The sequence below is a fragment of the Orbicella faveolata genome, unplaced genomic scaffold, assembly GCF_042242905.1.
Source record: "Orbicella faveolata isolate gen_17 unplaced genomic scaffold, um_ofav_v1 contig_35, whole genome shotgun sequence".
Classification (NCBI taxonomy): domain Eukaryota; kingdom Metazoa; phylum Cnidaria; class Anthozoa; order Scleractinia; family Merulinidae; genus Orbicella; species Orbicella faveolata.
In genome coordinates, this window is record NW_028301564.1 from 18241685 (window position 1) to 18263997 (window position 22313).

Consider the following 22313-nt stretch of genomic DNA (forward strand, 5'->3'; position numbering starts at 1 on the left):
CCATGGTTAACTAGAATTTGACAGTGACTGTTTTCCCCTCGTTCATTTCCATTCGGCATGTCATGATCGCTGAATTAAAATCAATAAATGGATTACCGGTGTGGGAGGTGTGTTGCTAAGATCAGATAAAGCAAGTTAAGAATTATGGGGGAGGATTAGAGGAGGAGGGAAGTTGTTGGAGGGCGACTGGGTGGGATATAGGGACGAGGATCTTGCAAGCAAAATGTAGAACGAGAATTGGGTCGGTAGACTCAATGGCGGTTTAAGTCATTGCTAAAGTAAAGCTTCCCTTTTACTGTACATGTGGATACGATATATTTAAAAATTGAAGTCTTCAGAGATTTGGTCGCAATTGTGGTTTTAAGATGCAATAATAACATCCCTGAAAACTTTATTAGATAAGACTTTATACTTAATCTATTAGTATTAATACCGGCCGAAAAGGACAACGATATTCTTCAGTGCAATAAGCAGGGAAAAGCAACATCTTTGTAATAAATTGACTTTGAAAAGAAAAAAAAAAGTGGACTTTGATTGATGGATTGAAGAGACAAATAACAAATGTAGACAAACAGGTAGACGTCCTAGGTTTGGCGGTTCAATCTCCAATCTTCTTTTAGTTGCAAGCACTGATTGCTACAAAGGCTCACTGTATTTTCCGGTACAAAGTGACGCGAATGTTCTCCAACTACATATTTTGATGAACGGCGTTCAAGGTGCAACGGTCGAAAGCAAGACAGTGCCAGCGTGTATGATGTTTCATTCAATGGCATAATTTCGATGTCTTTGTGCAAACTAAATTTCGGAATATGATTAAAAAGTGACGAGCTTCCGCTTGCTTATTTTTCAGTGAGGCTCTCAAATTATCATATGCCAAAGCCACAACAGATGATTTGGCAGAAGCGAGCGTCTTTATCAAACATCGATATTCTAACAAAAAGATAAACAGGCACCTCTCATGTTGCCTTGCCTTCAGTTTTCTCGTAGCGCGTAAAGCTTTTCTGGCGACACAGTTTTTCGAGGTCACATGTGAAACTTTTTCAGTGATTATTTTGATTTCAGGCCTCCGAAAAATGCTCGCGATTCGTCTGCAATTTGGGCAGTATTACAACTGGCTCGTGATTGACATCGATGAAACGGTACAGATCATATTTCGGTCTTTTCTTCTTATACGCTGAACAATACCAGGTAAGTAAATAGCCAACATAGCACTTAAACGCACATGTAGTTCTAGTGTTCTAGTTTCTTGAACTTCGAAATACGAGAGAAGCTTTCCTCGGCCATGAAAACGTGTCTCCAGACTCACCTGGACTATTTCACGAGTACGAAGAGATTTGCATTAAAATTTTAAAAAAGATGTAATGGGGAAATCAATCATTATTCGTTAATAGCCCAGTCTTAACTCTTGTTTCATTGAATATGCAGCCCGTCAAAGCTCTCCATTTTTGTCACTTAAGCTGTGTGGCCAACGTGTAAAAAAGCTGGCATATAAATGTGTTCTTAAAATCATTATCAAAAGAAGGAAAAGAAAAATTTCCCGTCTGTCTGTGCTTCAGGCGGTAGCAATAAAATATTAGACATTAAAAATTTAGGACCGAAGAGTACTAATCTTTGTTTGAATATGGTAAACTTCAGTAAAAATGTATTATTTTAGTTTCACGTCACCTTATTAATGGCTGGTCCAATTTAGTCGGTTCGAAGTTGCTATTGGTCGTAAAAAGAACGTAGTTGTCGTGAGAACTGAGTTGCAAAATTCTGCTAGTAGTCGAAAAAAGCATCTGTGATACCCTCAACGCGAAAGAAACTCGAAAAAAACGAAGCCTCGAGACCAAAACCGAGGGAAATTGAATAGAAAAGCAATTTGCCCGATGCGAGAAACCTTGAGAAGAAAAATTTAGCGCGAATTTCTCCAACCAATCGTATGCGGGGCACTCGCGAGCTGTTCACCATATTTGGCGTGAGCTAAACTGATATTTGGGAGCTCTTCTGTCGATTTGCATAGGTATTAAATTGACCAGAGAGCGTTAAAGCGATGTGGCTGGCCAAATCAGCTTTAAATTTTACACCGGGCCAAGAATGGTTCTTGCGCTCTTACATATGGTAGTTTCAGCTTTATTTTCGCTAGTTAACATGTTTAAAAAACTCGTTGAAGGTGACAGAGGCGAAGCGAAGCGATGTACATTGCATTTGTCCGTAGCCGCGCAAGTAAGTAGAGCTCGTCATTTCAAATGCAAACTAACCTTAGGTTGGTATATTATTTAGACACTCTGGACAGCCGTAAGGTTGTCATCACATTGTTATTTTGGTGTAACAGATTTCTACACCCGCAAATTGTGAGTTAAACGGGCAAATCTAAAACTGTTTCGAGCGATCTCCTGCAATCAACCCGTTATAAATGTCACTTTGCCATTTTTTGAATGAATACCTTTCATTTCACGGTTGTAGCTCTTCAAGTGATGTTATTCTGACCGAACGAGATATTGCTATGTGACTGAAATTCAAAGTGAACCCTTTTGTTTGTTTTTTTAGGACGTTCTCTCTTGCCTGACCTTAGCGATCGACATGAAGTCGTTGAAAGAAAGCGCTGAAAGGGCGATCCATCTGCTTCTACCGCGAGTGGTAAGTTAAAAACACGCACACCGCTTTCAAGCTTGCCCGCAATAAATAGTTTGTTTACGTTTTTGAAGACGACACTACACTTGCAAATTCATCGAATTTTCGTTCATATGTGCCTTTTTAGAAAGCTTTAGTTCCGCGAAACCGTTCAAAACCATTTCGTTTTCCAAAATTTTATTTCTTCTTGACGCGCGCTTTCATCACTGCTTTCATTAGTGGTCGTTGTAAAAATTATCGCTTGACCTATAGGCGAAATGCACCTCACTGTTGAGGGCTTTCTCTTATTCAAACAATCGCTGAGCAAATTTTCTTTCTTCGTTATTCGTGACCCGTCCTATGAAAGTAGAGAAAATAAAGAAAACCAGTGAAACGTTGAATTTGTAAACCATTCGCCAGACACTTCACACTGCATGTGAACCGTCACGTCAACCTCCGTGCGCACCGCGATAAAATGCATCTTGAACATTGCGACTGTGTAATTTATGTAAACTTATATTGTATCTCAGTTTACGCCCCAATGCCGCCGCAGAAATTTCATTATTTTGACTCTGGTTAAGGAAAATAAATGGCGTTATTTCCATGTACACGGGAACATGTTCGGCTTCGCGGGGTTGTACATGTAATTTGAGATAGTGATATTTGTGTTTTTGTACTCGGATCATGCACGCGAACTTTGAATTTACATGTTTAAGGCGTCAAAACAGCTTACGTTCAAATTACGAAAGAACAAGAAATCTTAGAGTCTCGTTAGCCTCCGGTTAAGTGTATATTTGCATTTTTGATGGTTGAAACTGAAATTAGTTTTATTACTTTTAAAAGCGTTTGTTGTCGCGGACATTTCTTTGAAGTAATCCTGCAAAAGTCCTCGAGATGCAAATACACTGGAATTCACGAAAATAAATAATTAGTTGTGTTCCTAAGGGGTCTTTTGACCGCGGTGTGCAAGTCACGTTGCTGTTTTAATTATGATTTTCATGCGTTCATAAAAGCACAGACAATTTTCGTTTGAAGGCGCGCGATGACCAATGATGTTTTGAAATTCTTTGATAGGTCACTGAAATGAGTAGCTTAGATTGTGATCTGGGCAATTTAACGGAATGTTACCTGCTCCATACTTTTTTTGTACACTGTGCACATCTGTGGTGCTGTGAGACAATTTCGCGAGATCTATGCGGTTAACGGATAGTTTGCGTTGTCAATATACGTTTCAATTGTTCTAAAATTTGGGAATCGGAGGATTAGTTCTGTTCTTGTGTAATTGTGTATCGTAGCAATTAAATGGCTTTGAACAATTGAAAGCGCTTGAGAAAATGGATTAAAGACTTGTAAAATCAGAAAAGCCCTTTGTTAATCGTTGTTTCCTACAGAAAATCACCGATATCTTTAATATTTCCACGAGTTGGAGTATTTAATAATTAATGCTGTATAGAGCAAAATATATATATCCTCATCTGTTTGGGAGCATCGGAAATATGACTTTACGAGAACTTTTGCCGATCCCAAATTTTATGAAGTTCTTTGTAAATTGATTTGGGTCATTTATGAATGCAAATTCTTTTGAAATTAACTTTTTTGTAAGATGTAAAGTGCAGATTTTAATCTAGAGCTTTCGTACTTGCAAATTATCTAATAGTCAAGTACATGTTTTTCAGTTATTAAGTGGTCCATAAAAAGTGTTGCTTTTGATATGACAGTTTTGTGGCAAGTGCAAGGTGTTGATTTTGTTGATGATTTGTTTGTTTGTATACAATTTCATTCACCTGTCAATGTTAACCCTTTGAATACCAAACTTTCGCCAAAAAATACTGTTTTTTAACTGTCAAGTCATGTTTTTTTAACTGCCATGACACTAAATTAGCCTAAGTTTTGTAAAAAAAGCTTGTTTTACTTAGAGGAGAGATTTTTTGAAGATTAGGTACAAAATTGAGCAATATTTCAATTCCGGGCATGCTCATGAGCCAAAATTTGGACTTTTTTTTTGCCATTAACCGTTCTCAATTTTGTTTGTTGCCCCTTTCCGTTCTGTTTTTCTCGGCCCTTTTACACTGGCTACTTTTTGCGTTGCACGTTCTTTCTGGCTGCCGTGAAAAGTTGGATGTTAATTACGGGCGAAGCCTAGAAATGGACCTTGATCAATCATAGGTGTAGTGAACCATTTTACCACCGTTTTTGCACCAAAACTGATTACGTTGTTTTTCGATTTCGACGTCGGAATGTCGTCGATATCTAAACCTGATCATTGTACAGAAAAGCCTAGCCTAGTACTACTATCTGCTTATCAAGAATACCTGCTGACATTTAAATTGATGACGTCACAAGTGGTACAAAGAGTACAACCATTAATTATGCATGTATGTGTAATTGGGGCTCAAAGGGTTAAGCTGTATTGGGGGAGAGAGGGGATGGTGGGGGGCAGGGGGAGAGGCTGGGAATAGGAAGGGCAGTTACCCCGCTGAGAGAAAATGGTATTGGCTGGGATTTGCTCTGCTTACTTTTCCATGGTTTGGGTCTAAGCAATGATTGGCTGAAATGACTTCAGTGGTAATTTATTATCCTGTGATCTGATTGGTTAGTTTGACCCCAGTTATTAAGCTGTATTGTAAAAGGACTTCTGCAAAAACTGTCATGTGCACTATTTTTTTTTTTTTTTCATTGTGATTATTTGCAAAGCTGGATTCATTATGCCAGTCAGTGTTGCTTGTCACCTAGAATGCATCTACCAGTTTTAAACACTGTAGAAATTATGTGCTTAGCTACATTTAACAATTATTCCACGAGCACGCATTGGATACGAGATAGTAGATAACCAATGAGGTGTGTAGCGCTGAGTTGGCTATAATCATCTCATATGCAATAAGCGTGAGTAGAATATTTGTTTAATGGATAATGCAATTCAAGAGTTTTCATTGGCTTAGCCATTGTGGGTTATGAACCATTACACCATGCTCTACAAATATGGTAAGCTTAAGTGTGAATTTTTGGGGTGTTTATATTTTTAATTAGTTTAGTTTTCTATATTTCGGGGGCATTTTTAATTAACATTATCAGGTTCTGAAGTAAACACTACTACAGCTGTAGTCCAATCCCTCATTTTGTTTACACTTTGGACCAACATATGTACAGTGTATGTACAAGTTGTAAGTACCTCATGCTCCCAGTATGTGGTGTTCTACAGCATTTTGATTAATTTTTGCAGGTAGATGTGGTGGTATTTGTCTTGAGCCCTGTCTCAGATGATCTAGAAGCTCTTGGAAAGTCTGGCAGTAGTACACCTGTTACGATACCAGCAAGTGGACTTGCCAGGTTTGTCATGACAGGTCATTAGACAGTAGGAGTCTTTAAGTGTCTTTATTATATGGCTAGCCCCGTGAGGAGGCCAGGTGAACCAAATCGTGTGCTGTGATTGGCTATCTGAGCAATTGGCTATCTTCTGCATGCCCGCTCTCAAAATTTCCCCAAAGCCATATATTAGATTAAATCGTTTATTGGCCAAGCTTGTTTGATCAAGATGGTTGGATAGTAGCCTCTTTCTTTTTATGCGTGTTTCTGGACCTGGACTCTGTCTTGATCCATAAACATGCCAGAAAAAGAAGAACTTGACCAATATCCATTCAAGCTTGGTCAACAACCCATATATATTTTTCTTCTATCAGTCTGTACAGACTGATAGAAGATTATATCTTGTAATTTTTTAATTTCAATTTTCTTTCATTTAAAGTTATTTTTCTTGGTAAATTAGCATAATCTTGCTAGAGGCCTAATCAGCCTCATCAACCCGAGTTGAAATAAAGTTATTTATCTATATAGCATAATTTTGATTGGCATCTTAGTCAATGCCAACATAAATCCTTTAAAGAGACATATTAAATAACATATGGCACAAATCAAACGCCACTTTAGGCCTGTAACATTTTGAATCTATCCAGCCATGTTGACCTCATGCTTGGTTAATAATCAATCAATATATATTGCCTAAAGCATTTTTATGGTTTTGGTATTAATTCCACAAGTTTCTCTTTTTTTCAATTCTTAATATACTTTTCCCACTTAAGGCTTTGAAAATTTAAGTTGGCTCTGAACCCTATTGTACCGAATTGTTTTAAACTTTGCCAAAACGTTGCATGCTGTGTTTTTTAATTATAAGCCCCTAAAGCTGTAATGAACGGTGTTTTTAGCAGATCATACCATTGCTATGGTAACCTATTGTGTCACGAAAATGATTACAACATATTAACCAACTTGAAAGATTGGGCAATTTTTTGATACCATGATTGTAGCATCAAGTGATAAAGAGTGTTATAACAATCCATCAAAATCTTTAGTGCTGGAAACTGTTTTCATCCACCTTAAATACGCAGAGCTTTAAAGTTCCCTCTCGTAAGGGTTCCACCATTTATTTACATATGTACTTGTGGATCATGCAAATCTCACTGACTCAGTATATTTGTAATACATGTAGCTTGTGTTCATTTTCTTAAGACTGTACTCCTCAGAAGGTACATCCTTGCAGTTTTTCTAACATTGAAAATATTACAGAAGAGTGTCTTTAATTTCATTTAAATTCAGGAAGGCAATAGATGGTAGACAAAGAATAGTTTTACCACCTGGAATCAATGAAGATGATCCTTTATTGGTGTTTCTACCAACAGCAGGAGTGTATTCAGGGAATGATCAAAAAGGTTGGTACACGTAATACTGTTACACCATGTATGTCAGTTACTGCCTTACATGCTTGTTAAAGCGTTGTAATTGGCTTGTTGATGACTGTGATAGCATGCTTTTGTGGTATGTGTTTAACCTTGTATCTTGACTTTTTGAGTAAGGACATTAGTATAGAGACTAATTTTATTGTAGTATATTAAAATAGAATATGGCCCATCTTTAGACAAATTTAATTTGTACTCTGATAATATAATATCTGAGTTGATAATATCATCAAATAATCACAAAACTTTCAATGCCCCAGTGTCGGAGAATGTACACAGAGCTGCATGGATGTAGGTGTTCCATGCATGATCATTAATTATTATGCAATACCTATAAAGTGCTGCAAGGTTACCTTTGGAGCATTTTATTGTTTGACTGCACAAATGTTCAGTATCATGTATTCTACCAAGTAAGTGAACAGTGTACCTCTCAGAAGTTCTAGTATCTTGTCAAGTTGTGAGGCTTGTAATATTTTAATTTACATGCATATCTGCTAGTCATATTTGTATCATACATGTAGAAAAAATAATCTCATGACAGTTTTAACTTCTTTTTCAGTAATATTGTCACCACTGTATACAGATGATAAACTAGTTGCATTTTTCATGGTAGGTGCCTGCACTTGATGTAACACTGTTAATTCTTAATTTTAGTTTGTAAACATTTGTGCTCTGGAGAAGACCAGAAAAAAAGCCCTTATGCGTGATGCTGGCCATCGGACTAGCACAAATAACCACCAAGCCTCGGTTTGAAAAAGCAAATTGTAAATTAATTTTATCATGAACAAATTCCCAAAGTAGCAAAGATGAAAAGAATATCCAAATGAAAACAGCTAGCACATCAAGGTGCCTGTGGTTTGAGAACATTTCAGCAATCAAGGCTTGGGGGTAAATTGGCAGCATGTGATGTAAGATTTCATGCATAAGACCTATTGATGATTGTCAGATTAACGTGATAATCGTGTCAACAAAATTCTCAAAAGAAATTAATGTGATTTGTTGTTACCTGATGCCCTTGACAACTAATTGGTACATGAATATACATTGTATGTAGATATGATGGAGATTGAGTACATTAGTCTGGCACATGCACAAGATAAATGCAGATGAAGCTTGATTTAGAACATTGATTGTAACAGCTGCCAATCATGCCACTGCAATTCAGTTAGTCTGAAATGCTGCAAATAGTTCTGCATATTTATTTTGTCTCTTTTTTTGTTTAATTGAGTTGGCAATGAAAGTAATCCCAGCTTGTAGTTAAATTTTAAGTACCAAGGTATTTCACATGCACCTGCTAGCATTTGGTTTGTTTATGTTAAACAATGATTGGAAGTTGAAATATTTGGTAACATTTACAGCAACTGGACTAGCATTCAACTTTCAGCTAACCTTGTTTTATCATCATAGATTGTATGTGGATTTTTAGAAGACACCTTGTCTATTCTGGATTATACTGAACAACAGGTTTGTATTTAATTAATATATGTAAATAATGAATTCATTTCATGATGAATTGTTGAACAGCTGAAGAACTGGTGACAACTACAGTACATTGTGTACATTACATGAATGGGAGCAAAAATCAAGCAAACAAAAAAAAACCAAGTACCTAATTATATATAATGTGGATCATTACTAGCACATCAGACTTGAGTGCAGTATGCATTATCATTAGTTTTAGTTTTAATAATATTACATAATTATATACTTCATTTCCAATGACTGGATATATATGGAATAAATTATCAGCACAAAGATTGCCAATTTCTAAAACCTGTATCATTTCCATTTAAATCCTGCCAAGTGTTTTAAACAATTTGTAGTACATAAATTGGTTTAGTAAAAGTTTAACCAAATACTAGCTAAAGCATTTCAAACAATGTGAAAGTGTACATTCTTCACATTATTTCTCAAAGTTAAAGCCACTGATTGATATATATCATAACCTTTACTACAGATGCTTCAAAGTTATCACCATATAACTGAGAGAAGCAAATATATTCAAGAATTTGAAAGGCAGAAGATGTTTTTAGAGTTCTTTAGTGAGTACACATTTGAAAATTTAAAATTGTATCTTTGACAGTTGGTAGTCAATTTATATAGTATACTAATCACGCATAGTTTGTCTGCATGCTGTGGAATCTACATGACTATGGTATATGAGTTTTAGGGCAGGTACTCATTTATTGATGCTGAATTCCTATGTTCAGTTTGCAATTATCCACTACAGTAATACTTAATATTGCTGAAGCATGAGAAAACATAGCTGACAAAATAAGACTATACTAGGTTTCTTAGTACTAGCTAGGTAGAGCTTGTGTACAGTAGAGGAGAAAAAGTCCATGTACGACTTTAAGGGCCCGTTAACCGATTCATGCGCGCGCTCGCGCGCATTGCTAAGGAGGTGAAATTTCACTTCCAGTCACTTACGTCAGCCTGAGTACGGAAAATAAAAACAACTCAAAAACTTGCAAATTCCCTTACATTTTAGATGTTTTTCTTTGTGTTTCGCAAAATGCAAAGTAAAAAAAGTACAAGCAAAGACAAACTAAGGGAAAGACAGAAAAACAAGAGCAATAGAAAGAGAAAAACTAACTCTGTGTGGCTTTGTTTGATCTTACCGAAGTGCGCTGGTAATGTAAATTGCGCACGCGCTGATAGGGTAACCTCCAATATATATCGCGCGCACTTCCGGTTTCTTTAATTGCTAAAGGAAACGCAGTTTTTCATTAAATCCAGCCTTTTTCGATGAATTTCGATTAAAGCCAACGTTGGCAACATAGCTATGCACTTCTTTTTCGAAATCATGCTTTTATCAGAAAATTATGAATTTTTCAATATTTTGAAATGCTTTCAAAATCTGACCTTTTAGAAATGAAACAAAATCGATGCATAGCGTAATGAGGATTTAAATTAAAATATCAAATCAATGAAAAAAACCCCGAGAAAGTAATTTGCCTGGGAGCCTTTGCATTTTTTCTGTATTAGTCACATGACCATGGGCGTGGCCTGATGACGTCATGACTAGTGTTACTGATCATGAAAAAGTTAAAACACATGCTATAACTCTGAAGTAACTAAAAATGACGAGGTTATATCAGAATAAATTTTCCCTAGCAACGGCTCGAAAAGATCGGTTAATGGGCCCTTAACGAATGTAGAAAACCAATAGTAGTGTTTTTATCGGGTACTTACATCTAGGTGCTGTTTTCTATAGGTAGGACTTATGAAAAGGAGGTGGGACCTTTGTCACGTAAAATAGGACAATTTGTAAGTACTAGTGTCTATAGTGTCACTGCCAGCTAGAAAATTTCTATAATTGTAGAATACAGGGTTGTCAAGACTGTAACCAGCTGCCAGCAGAAATCACAGCCTCGCGGTCTACGATATCATGATTATCTTGGCCTGCTACATACTCTGCTGGGCTATTCTTGTTTAGAAAAATATGGCAAAATGTACCACTTATGCACTCCTATATGAGTAACTTCCAAAACTTGGTGACATCCCTGAGAATATCAGTTACCTTTTTTCAGTTGTACATGTATTATAACGTTTTGTTACTTTTATCAGAGTGGCCAGAAAATTCCAAAACATTCAACTGATGTGCATTTAACATTAAAAGTTTCAGAAAATACCCAATATCCACCCCATGGGAAGTCATTGGGAATTCAAGGGGGGCTGGGGTCAAAATGCCTTCATTTTTAAAGAAAAGAAAGAGGCTTATTAACTGGAATTTAGGAGGGGTGTTCAAAGCAAAAAACCTGTATGGATATTTTCTGAAATAACAAATTTGATATAATTTACATTTTTGTTGTCTTTTTACAACTTTCTGAAACCCTTATGACTGTTATAAGTGCCATTTTGATTTGGCCAATCAAAATGTAAGGAGTGTGGAGGCAGAGCTGTCATTAGATGACATTTGTTCACTTGTGATGCCAAAATACTATCAACGGCCGCCCCGGCCCTTTAAAGTGCCACTGAAACGAAATTTTTGTATGTGAGATTTTTGCTTAGTAATAAAGTTTCAACCTTACTTGGAAACACTGCAAATTTTTTTTTCGCATACGGTAAGCGAAAACTACTTTTTCAGCCGTTCGAAGTTGGCTGGTTAAGCCCAAAATTGGCGGCCATTGTGGCGCGGCCAAAACAGCCCAGTGACGTCACTGGTTGTATTACTCTCATGCCGCGCTGAAAATTTAGAGTGATTATGGGAGAAGAGATTACTGTTCGAAGCCCCCCAAAAAAACATCTTAAGGACATCTCAGAGCTGTAAAGCAGGTAATAACAGTAGCCTTAGACATGAAGAGGTCGAGAGTCGATCCTGGGGCTTTCCAGTCTATTTAATTGGATATTTGCAGGATATTTTATGTAAGCAAGCAAACGAGTGGGAGTTCTTAAATCGCAAAATGATCGGGACTCTTGGTGAAATGGCCAGCACTCAATTAAACAATATCTACACTCATAAAGTAAAAAAGACATGAAAACAAGAGAAAGCGGCTTGTGAAAATATTATCCGGACTGCCCCAGCACGAATAGCAGCAACAACGCTTCGAGTTTTCGAGTCGCTTCCCTTGAGAGATAACTTTAAGAACTCCTAGGAATTCCTAGGAATTTCCTAAGAATTCCTAGGAAAAAATTCCTAGGAATTCCTAAGAATTCCTAGGAATTCCTAGGAATCTAAGGTGTGAATTTTCACGGTAATTCGGACTCGGAATTCCTAGGAATTCCAACTGAAATATACTCACCTTGAAAATTCCTTAAAATTCCCAAAAATTCCTAGGAATTTCTGGGAATAACTTGGAATTTGTAGGATTTTTTGAGAATAGGTTGGAATTTTTTGGAAAATCTGAGAAAAACTGGGAATTTTGTATCATTTGTAGGTCAGACAAAATTTTGATGATTAATGCCCGGCATTAAAATAACAAATAAAGTCACTGATATCACATCAAACAGGTTTTAAATCAATGGTTTATTACATTTGCTTTCATGAATTTATACATAAGATTAACTATCCTGTTTCTTTTTCATTACATCAAGAATCAAAAGCAAAACTGTTTTCCATTCACAAGATTGTAGCTTAAATTATTGTTATTATGTGGAATAAATCTGGATTTTCATGATTGTAAGGAATCAATGGTAAGAACAAAACTGAAACACTCCTTAAAATTAAAAAAGGCTGAGTTTGGGCAAACTTAGCTGCTGTTCAGTTATTTCTGTTGATTCTGCAGCTTCTTTTGTTGCCCTCTAATTAGGGTGTCAACAGCTAGCCTCTTAATCGTCATCTTTGTTGTATGACACCTAAAACAAATTTAAAAAAAATACATTACATTGCGATATATATGAGGTACTGTAAGACTGAGATCCAAATGTTTATGTGCTCACAGTTTAATACATGCAGCTAATTAAGACCTGACTGTAAGCTGGTTGAAATGTTAAAAGAGAAGACTTGATAATTGTGAAGGTGCTTGTATACTATTGATAAATATGTTACATAAATCTTGAGCTTACAGTTGATTAAATCAAGGTTTTCCTTCTTGTCAGTGTATCAACAACTCTCGAATTGAAGGATATATATATCACGGTTTTTAGCCAAATTTAGACATTAGAAATATTAAAAAAGACACTTAAAACATTAAAGGAACATTTAAATAATAGAGTAAACACAAAGGAATATACGGATGGACAAAAATTGAAGATCAACACGGATTGCCATACAGTCAGGCTGAAACACACAGGAGACACGTATCAAACTCATGCACACTGTGGCTGCCTCGTCGGAGTTTTTGTGAAGAACTTTGACTGGGATCAGAGAGAACTGCTATATTTGTTTCGTTTGAACAAGTGTGGCGAGAGAAACTACTTGTTATTCGCAAATCAAATTGTTTAGGCACGCACTGACTGGGCAACCTAAATTGTTTCAACTTTGCTTTAGCCAGAATTAATTTCATACCATGACTGAGTGACCCACTCGTGTATGATTCGTGATGATAAAGTTCATTGAAAAGCTTCTGTCTAAATACAAGAATTTACTTTGTATAATATAAGGTTACTTGAATTCGATTACTCACCAAATAATTTTGTATACGGCTAATCTGCCCTTTGAATTTTTCCCCGTTGAAACATCCACAGTAAGACTTTCCTTTAGCTCCAAATCTTCGCCAAGAATAACTTGTTTCTCGTTAATGACACTCACCCTGTTTTCTTCTGGTCACAGGACCGCAGCAAAAACCATTTTGATATAATTTTGGAAGTGAAATCTACTAAAACGCACGAGCGATCAACCGTTAACGCTGAATTCAAAGATGGGCGCCAAAAGAGAATGAATAACGCGATCTTTGTCACGTTCAGTCACGAGGATAGTCAGGTGAAAATTGGCGTGCTGTGATTGGTTCCGTTGATCAGTTGAGGAGAGAATGGAACTGGAGAAGAAGGAGAGAGAGACTGGCAACGAGGCTGCCGGACCAGTCGCTTTCGATGGCAAGTCTGTTTCCCTTTCCACGCGATTTTGGTGGTCTTTTGAAAGTTGGGTCTTGCTTCAAAAGGAAAAAAACTACACAGACTTTTTACGAAGAAATCAAGGAGGAAAATGGAACGTACTTTAACTGGTTGATCTGTTCTCGACGGTTGTCAAGATAACAAAGGATCGTGAGGCACTTAAATCAAGTTCACTGCAAAGGTAAGGAATCCAATTTTATAGGGATTTTCTGTTATGATAAGCTATAATTGTAAATAAATCAAACTAAGCGATGCATTGTGTGCCCTTTAAAAACCCCAAAAGCCGAAATTCACCTGAAAAGTTTCAAATCGACTTAAGGAAACGAGATAAATTCTGCGAAATAAGCTTAAGCTTGTTGTAGTAGTCCACCAAATCTATTTTGAGAGCCCACATGTTTCAACACCCAGTCAGCACAATGCAGCAAGTATAAATTTGCAATGCTTGTCATTTTTTCCTTTGAATTATAAGGATTAACATGATATGAGATCTATAGTCTTTTCAATACATCAAGATGTAGGTTTTTTTTATTTGCATTGTCATTTATTTGTGTCAGTTATTTATTTGTTTCCCACTGACTCAATCTTTTTGATTCGTTTGATTTTGTTGTGTTATGAATTAAAGTGACCGCAAGGACAAGGAAATACAAGAAACATATTGATGATCCCACTATGCCCATACCAAAATCTACAAGATTCGACCACAAAAATCGCTTAAAGCAGTCTTCACAGGCCTGTTGATGTCATCTCCCTCTCTTGCATCACTTTTTGCTGGAGATCATTTCCAGCACCATGAACAGAACACCTCAGAGTCTTCGGCTCACCTGAGTGAGATGGCTGTTGGCAAAAATGTTGTGGATGACTTTGATGGATTGTGGAGTCAACCTTTATACAAGAATTGAAGCTTCACAGAAGCATTTGATGAAATGGAGTTGCATATACCTGAAAAGACTACAGAAATACCAACTGATGTAATACACAACAACTCAGATTTGTCCACAGACAGTGATTCAGATAATGATGTTGAAGTTTCTAGTTCTGACTCCTCTGAAGAATTTGAGAACTCTGACACTGATGGCCATTCACTTGACTCCCCTGATGAAAGTGAAACTAATGGTTCCTAAGAAAAAGACATTTTCTGCCAAAGAATATGTCTGTACGGCTATTCTGGCCTTAATTTCAAGACATTGTATGACAATGAGAGGCTGCTAAAGATATCGTCGTTTTAATGAAACTACCGGTAATTTGTCCAGAGAATGTCACAGTACAGTTTTACAAATGTACAGCAGGTGTGTGGAAACTGTGAGCTTTTCATTTATGACATCTGAGAGAGATGTCTTCCTCTTTTTCCTAAATTCAAAAAGGATCAAGTCAAAAATTGTTCAACAGTGGGCTGTGATGGGTATGTGTGTGAATCTACAATTATATTAAATATATACATGCATATATATACTTTTGGTTTTATTGGAATTGTAAATAATATATATTCATTTATGCTGACAGGAATTTTTTGCTTAATCTATTTATCAAATCTAAGAGCATCCATTTTTCTATCAGTTAAACTCTGGGTGTTTGATTTAAGGGTCCATATGGGCACATATACACTAACAAATCATGTTGGATCTAAAAAGCAATGTTATCAGTGCTATAGTTTTATGTTGAGTTGTCAGACTTAAACTGGAATTAATGTACATTTCTTTGGAAATAATTACCTTGGAGCTTGACAACAATAAAAAAGGATGGAACTACAGAGAAATGATCGTGTTGATTTTTACTAATGTACGGAAATTGATTCATGCACTGAGTTCATCTTTAATTTTGACACTTTGGAAATTTATAGAAATTTCCAACAATATTTCATGTGTTTTAGCTATTCCCCAAAACTCCTAGATATTCCAAACACATTTTTTAAAGCACTCTGGGAAATAATAGGAGTTCCAAGGATTATTCCCAATAATTCCCAGTCATACTTTCCACTATTCCCAAATATTCCCAGAAATTCCAAGGTCTTGGATAAAGCACAATTTGCATGTCTTGGAATAACTTGGAATTCCTAGGAATTCCTAGGAATTCCTAGGAATTCCCAGACTACTGGGAATTTATTTCGCAGGGGTTCGCTTGGAGGAAACCGGACGCTTTGTGAGTTTCACAGCGGACGAGATTGTGTCACAGTCACCTTTAGTCTAGTTGCATCTGCTACATCCTACAAGTTATCACAACTGCAACAATTTAAGAAACCCTCTTCTTTTATATGAGGGAGCGAATTTAAACTATAAAGGTAAACTAAGCTGCCATGACCGTACAGGTATGTTTTCAGGAAACGAGAGAAAGCGTGACAATGTCGGCGGCGAAAGTCATATATGCAAATTAGCCGTTCAAATTCTGTTTAATACGTGACCTTCGAAAGGAGTGTAAACTAGTGACGTTTTAACGAATTGTTTTGAACTTGGATACTATTAAATGAAGATCATAGACATAAGTATGTGCTGAAGAACTCAAAGTAATCCATCGGCCGTGAAATATTGCAATTGGGAGATACGTGTAAAAGAGAAGCGAAATTCCCGCTTTGTTTACACTGATACGTATGCGGCGATAAAGCAAACCCTGCTGCGGATCACAATTTTTCAACGATACATTTTGTCTACCACAAGAACTCTCACTTATTAGTATCATAAAAAGATGCCCTCTGTGTGCAAAGAAGTACTCGACTCAAAGCTTGTGGACCGTTAATAACTTCGTGATTGTGCGGATGGCTGATGCGCTTACAGCTTTTAATGCAGTAAAGTTGCCGAGGATATATTCGAACCTTGTTAATAGACCTTAGATAAACGTGAGAATCCAAATTTCAGAACCAGGCTGAAAACAGACGACGAAATATCGTGTTTAGGCTTCAGGACGTGATATAAAAGTTGCCACACTCATCTTCGAAATCTCTAATCGAGTACTCAAGATGTTCGAAAAGTATACTGAGCTGTTCTAATCTGTAGCATATATTTTGGTGAATCTACACTCTCTGGCGCCCTCCAACGTTTATGATGTGTATTTCCTGTCAAGGCTGGACACAAATTAAAAGGTAGAAAACTAGTAGGTATCGACAATATGAAAAATAGACTTGAATAAATCAAGTGAAAACAAGAGAGAATCTATAGCGCTTCTTGCGTTAATACAACCAGTGACGTCACAAGGTCCTTAAACTCGGTTCCAGAGCCCGGACACAGTTTTGCTCCAAAAAGTCGATTTCGACAGCTAAAAAAACCACTTTCCGTTGGGATTTGACAGAAATAAAGTTCACCATTACTTTAAGCACGTTTGAAACTATAGATTGGGATAATAAAACAGAGTACGAAAATTTCGTTTCAGTGGCACTTTAAGTGCAGATATTTTTATTGCACAACTGACTTGTCAAACAGAATCCAACCAGAATTCATACAAAACTTTGCCAAGTGATGATGGTACTGGCAAGCCCACATTCTGGGGTTTCAATAATGGCCAGTAACTGGGCAAATTGACCGGCTGTGATTTTGCGATTTTGACTGCCTGTAGCTTTTCTTATCAAGAAGTTCAGTTAAAAACGTTTTGCCCACCTGTGAAAACCAGTTGCCTTCCTGCTGAAAACAATATAACTTTTCTATTGTCTTTTATTTCAGCTTCAAGGACGGACTAATGCAGAAGGTAGTGCCATTCTTGTACTAGATCACACAGCAGGGGAACTTTACAACAAGGTACAGAAAAGTATGCTAAAATGTTTTTTGTTGTTGTTTTTTGTTTTATTTTGTTTTGTTTTGTTTTTTATACTTTGCATGTGGTTCCTAGTGAGCACACACCCAAACTAAGAATAGCCTGGTGCTAGATAATTTGTATTTCTCTTAACTGTTCTTGTATTCTTTGCCTCAATGTACATTGTATGCAAGATCTGGATGAGGATTGAGCAAGGTTTTTAGGTTTTTAGGTATTTAATTCTGCGATAATCTGCCAAAAGTAATTCAAACCTCATGTGTGCATGTACACATGGGAGAGAAATAGCTATAGTCTAGAGTCACTGCCCTGTCTGATGACCAGGGTAAAGGTATGTGTAGCAATTCTTTTTGTGTCTGATGACCAGGGTAGAGGTACATGTAGCAATTTTTTTTGTTTGATGACCAGGGTAGAAGTACATGTAGCAGTTCTTTTTGAGCCCCAGATCTGGAATCAGAAACTGAGCCAATACTGTGTAGCTCACTGTATGTACATCTGTACAGGCAATTTTCTTGTGTACTTATTGGTAAACAATATGTACATGTTAAGGCCTCTTGTTGTAATTATACTGTTTATCCTTACAGTATGCAATAATTCTTAGTTTAAAATTATTTTAAGCTGTTCTATTTTATTTTATTTCCTGATCAATAGCAAGAAAGCAGAGATCGCATGGATGAGAAGAGAATTGAGGTAAAAATGTTAAGAACTTTTTTGCTGGGATCACCCACTATTTATTTTTCTGTCAGAATTGCCAGTCTTCCCATGTACAAGAAAACAAGCGCAATAACAACAACAAAAAAGAGAAAAACAAAGACATGCTTAAATTTGGAAAACAAGAGATGCTGGACCATTGTATTGTACAGCTAAATTGTAATGTAGGTTAATGTTACACTTAGATTAAGATATATACATTATATACATGTAATTTAGTGTATGTTAAAGATGCGACAAAGAGACCAACTCTTGATTGTTCTGGATGAGTTTAATGAATGATGTTTCGCCTGTTTGGCCTTCCCCAGGTTAAAAGTTAAAAGCTAAAAAGCTATTTACAGTGGTTGTGAGTTACAAGAACACGGACTTATATACAAAGAAGAAATATTGAGATTAAGGTTACGTAATAACCTGAGGAAGGCCAAACAGCCAAAATGTCATCCATTAAACTCATCCAGAACAGTAAAAAAGACCTGGTCTACGTTATTTCATACATGTATGTACATAAATTATTTAGTGTTGTGTGCATTTCATTTTCCCAGGTTTCTGGAAGTGTTTTTGAGGATTTAATTGAATCTAGGAGTAAATTAAATGTTTCTAATATAGCAAAGGTAAGTTTTATATAGTAAATGTGATAGGCAATTGAATACAAAAACAAATAATTAGTTATAGATTTTAGTTTTTTTTACATGTATGCATGAACATTGTGATTCATGCATGAACTCACATGAATTCTACATTAATTGATGATTGCACTTTTGGCTCTTACATGGTATCGAAGACACAGTTGACGTAAAACAATGGAGAACAAAAGGACAAAAGAATGAGGAAAACAACGAAAACAATTTAGGTTTGCGAGGTGGTGTCCTATCGTGATGTGTCTTTTGTCCTCTACACAAAGGAGCCACACTTTCTGTTTAGCAGTTGAACCAGACCATTTCACCTGTATAGGGGATGTTGTCATTACTTGCATAATGTCGAGACATTACAGAAAATTGAGCTACATGTACCAAATATCATTTGATTTTTGTATACGCATGACTTGTGCAACATGAAGAAATAAATTGAAAAGTACATCATGTACATGTACTGCACATGATGTAACTCATTTCTGATGATAATGGAACAAGATCATCAATTTCTACATGTTCTGTTTGCTCTGTTTTTTTTTTTTTTAGGACACAAAATACAGATATGATTTACAGAGAATAACAGGTGAATTAAAATCCATACCCTTTTTGTTTTCTGTTTTTACCTAGACATTGTACTATTGATTTCTTGCACCTTGTCAGTTAATGTCAACTTTGCATGGCCAGTGGCCACCCACATGTGGCCAGTGAAATACATAGAAATGGGACAAATATCTCACCATGACAGATACCCCAAATCAAAGTAACATACAATCTATAAAGTTAATATATCTAACATACAATGTACCTAAATATATCTAAATCTTTAGATTTAGATTCTAGATACAGTTGTATATTATATGGCATGTTAATTGTTTATAATGTATTGATAGGACTAGCTGCATGCTGTCCAATTTGGAAATAATTGGAGTGAACTGATTCAAATCAGACAAGGCCACAGGCCAAGTAACTTTGGCTGTCAGTGGGTAATTTGGACTTGATGTTTCCAAATAATTGGTCAAAGATGTATTTGTCTTGCTGGTTAATTATGTGGTGCATGGAATTGACTGAATTACATGAACATTAAAGGGCCATTGTCACAATAAAGGACATCATATTTCTTAATGGTATTTAACTCAAAACTCAAAATATACAATTTAAATATAATTTTCATAGATGACTAAACAGTTTCTTAATACTGATATTACTATTTTCACATGCCTCGCAAGGTCAATTGAGAAAGATTTTTTGCACAAATATCAACTTTCAAAACAGAAGGATGTCAAATTCCCTTTTCAAAAGTTGGACACCACCCTTATTAAGAATTATTTTTGATGGTCTGCAAAATTAACGAATAAAGGTATGCATAATTGTATGTGGTTTTGGAGCAACAATGTTTATAATTTTCCGAAATACAAAGTTCAAACAGTGCACAATAGAATTAATCCTTGTTTTTGTTTTAAAGTGTCTTGGGTGACATGATTTGGGTGGGAAATCTACGAGGAGAGATTGTTGATGTAGAATTAATTGAGATGGGTTGGGGGTGCTTAAAAGAACTTAACAGTGCTCTAATTGTTATGCTTCTAGGCTGAATTTCTAGTTGTTCCTTTTACATGTTCATGTCTCTCCTGCAGATTGTTATGTACAGTCAATGCTGTGTGTTCCAATAGTCAGCCTCACAACAGGCACTGTTATAGCTGTAGCATGTGTTTTCAACAAAAGACTTCAAGAAAAAAGGTAACACTGACTTCAAATAAGATTTTTAGACAGCAATACATGTTCATGCAAGTCTTTAGACATTTGTCCCCAAGTTTGTCCATCAACGAAATTTCATGGAGAGCACGTTTGCAAATCAGAGCAAGGATGTAGTGGGCCAGTTTCCTTTTCTTTCTTAATTTTAACTGTGTGTCAGGGAATAGAGGGACAGAATTGTTAGCATCTCCTACTTCCCATACTTTTAGTCCAAGTTTATAAGTGTTCCTTAAAGGTTACCACCTCTTGGTGCCTTTTCTAATAAAGGACATTGCACAGTGTTGCAAAAACTTTTAGCTGTTTTTTCCCCACTTCACACCCTGACTACATGCTCTCACCTTCCATTGCTCTCACCTTCCATCCCCCCCCCCCCCCCCCCGCCCCCACTCCCTATGTCGGCAATGATTTTGTTAGTGGGTAGGTTTTACAGTCACAAAGTACCTCGAAGTGTCAAGGAAAAGTATTTCAAAAACACTTGACTTTGTCACCCGTATAAAAGAAGTACATCTACATGTACTTTATCTTGACTTGATGCAAGAATGCTCTAGAAAATTATATTAAATTTTCTATGTTCATATGAGACAAATTTTCAACAAGCTCTTAAAAATTAGATTTCATTAAATAGCGGTTGTTAACCAACTTTAGCATCCATTGTCGAGTGCAACAAAGATGTTGTAAGGATCGTCTGGTGTTTCTGATTGTTGTATTTTTCTTTAGGTTTTCTTCCTTCGATGAGGAAAATGTCCAATTTTGTTGCGAGAATATTGCGGCACACGTAGAACACACGTTAGAGTGGCAAAGAGAGATGGTGATTAAAAGGCAACAAGAGGTAATGTAAATTAGAATACAGTATCTCAATCATTCAACTATATACAACTGAGTATAATTCATCAAATATTTTCGCTCGTGCGCGGTTGGTCTCTTGAAACGAGTCTCGTGACTCAATATTCCCCGGCTAAAACGAGGGAATATCCGAGTGATACTCCGCTATTTTCAAAACTACGCGTATTGCGAAGAATACTTGAAGGATGATAAACACAATAGCCTCCATTTCGCGCGAAAATATATGCTTGGATATTTGTCCTTGGACATTATTTGTTCCTCATTGAAGGTTCCTTCTCGGAACAGATAATATAATTTCCGCGGACAAATATACCTGGTCATATTTTCGCGCCACAAAGGAGCTATTGTTGATTTACCAAACAAAATAAACAGCAAAGCGCAGAAAGACGAGAAACGACGTCGGACGAAAGCAAAATGAAAGAGCCACGTGGGATATTTGCTGCAGAAATGCGTCTACATTTTGGATCGCTTTACTCTGCTTTGTGTTATACTTACCCGAGAAGGACTATCTCTTTCATTGCTGTCATGATTCGGTGACCTGAAGGTCAAAAGTGTGAATGTCCGTTCGTAACTAGAACTTTTTATACCCAAAATAAGTTACTGTTCCGTCTGTTACCGCGACTGAGCATTTCACTTCGAAGACTGCTCTGCCAAATCGGTCCCAGAGTTCATAGCGGTAAAACGCACTACGCGCGCGCAATATTCCCGCTAATACTACCACATAGATTGACATCCCAGGGAGCATACAATCTTGTTGAGTAGGATGAGAGTAAAAAAAAACAAAAACAAAACAAAACAGAGGGAAAAAAGTTGCACCGCGCGAAAAGGG

The 22313-nt window shown here is 36.5% G+C and overlaps 1 protein-coding gene and 2 long non-coding RNA genes across 4 annotated transcripts in view; 2 read left to right on the forward strand and 1 right to left on the reverse strand.

The window, feature by feature from the left end:
- The first annotated feature begins 592 nt into the window (after window positions 1–592).
- Window positions 593–22313, forward strand: part of LOC110055598 (cGMP-dependent 3',5'-cyclic phosphodiesterase-like) — a 35943-nt gene continuing 14222 nt past the window's right edge. The window contains exons 1-14 of one of the 2 annotated variants that reach the window (XM_089272577.1): window positions 593–1188; window positions 2530–2619; window positions 5813–5919; window positions 7183–7295; window positions 7882–7931; window positions 8730–8786; window positions 9280–9364; window positions 10540–10592; window positions 17462–17536; window positions 18201–18239; window positions 18803–18871; window positions 19439–19475; window positions 20524–20626; window positions 21359–21470. In XM_089272577.1, the coding sequence (XP_089128703.1) occupies window positions 1132–1188; window positions 2530–2619; window positions 5813–5919; window positions 7183–7295; window positions 7882–7931; window positions 8730–8786; window positions 9280–9364; window positions 10540–10592; window positions 17462–17536; window positions 18201–18239; window positions 18803–18871; window positions 19439–19475; window positions 20524–20626; window positions 21359–21470 (1047 nt within the window). In that variant the 5' untranslated portion in view covers window positions 593–1131. The other variant, XM_089272576.1, reaches the window with a different exon arrangement.
- On the reverse strand, window positions 12273–13527 carry LOC149103592 (uncharacterized). Its single transcript, XR_016201773.1, has 2 exons — window positions 13391–13527; window positions 12273–12620 (listed from the first exon to the last, which is right to left on the reverse strand). It is a non-coding gene; the product is annotated as an uncharacterized LOC149103592 (long non-coding RNA).
- LOC149103593 (uncharacterized) lies at window positions 13866–15570 on the forward strand. The gene is made up of 2 exons (XR_016201772.1): window positions 13866–13998; window positions 14440–15570. It is a non-coding gene; the product is annotated as an uncharacterized LOC149103593 (long non-coding RNA).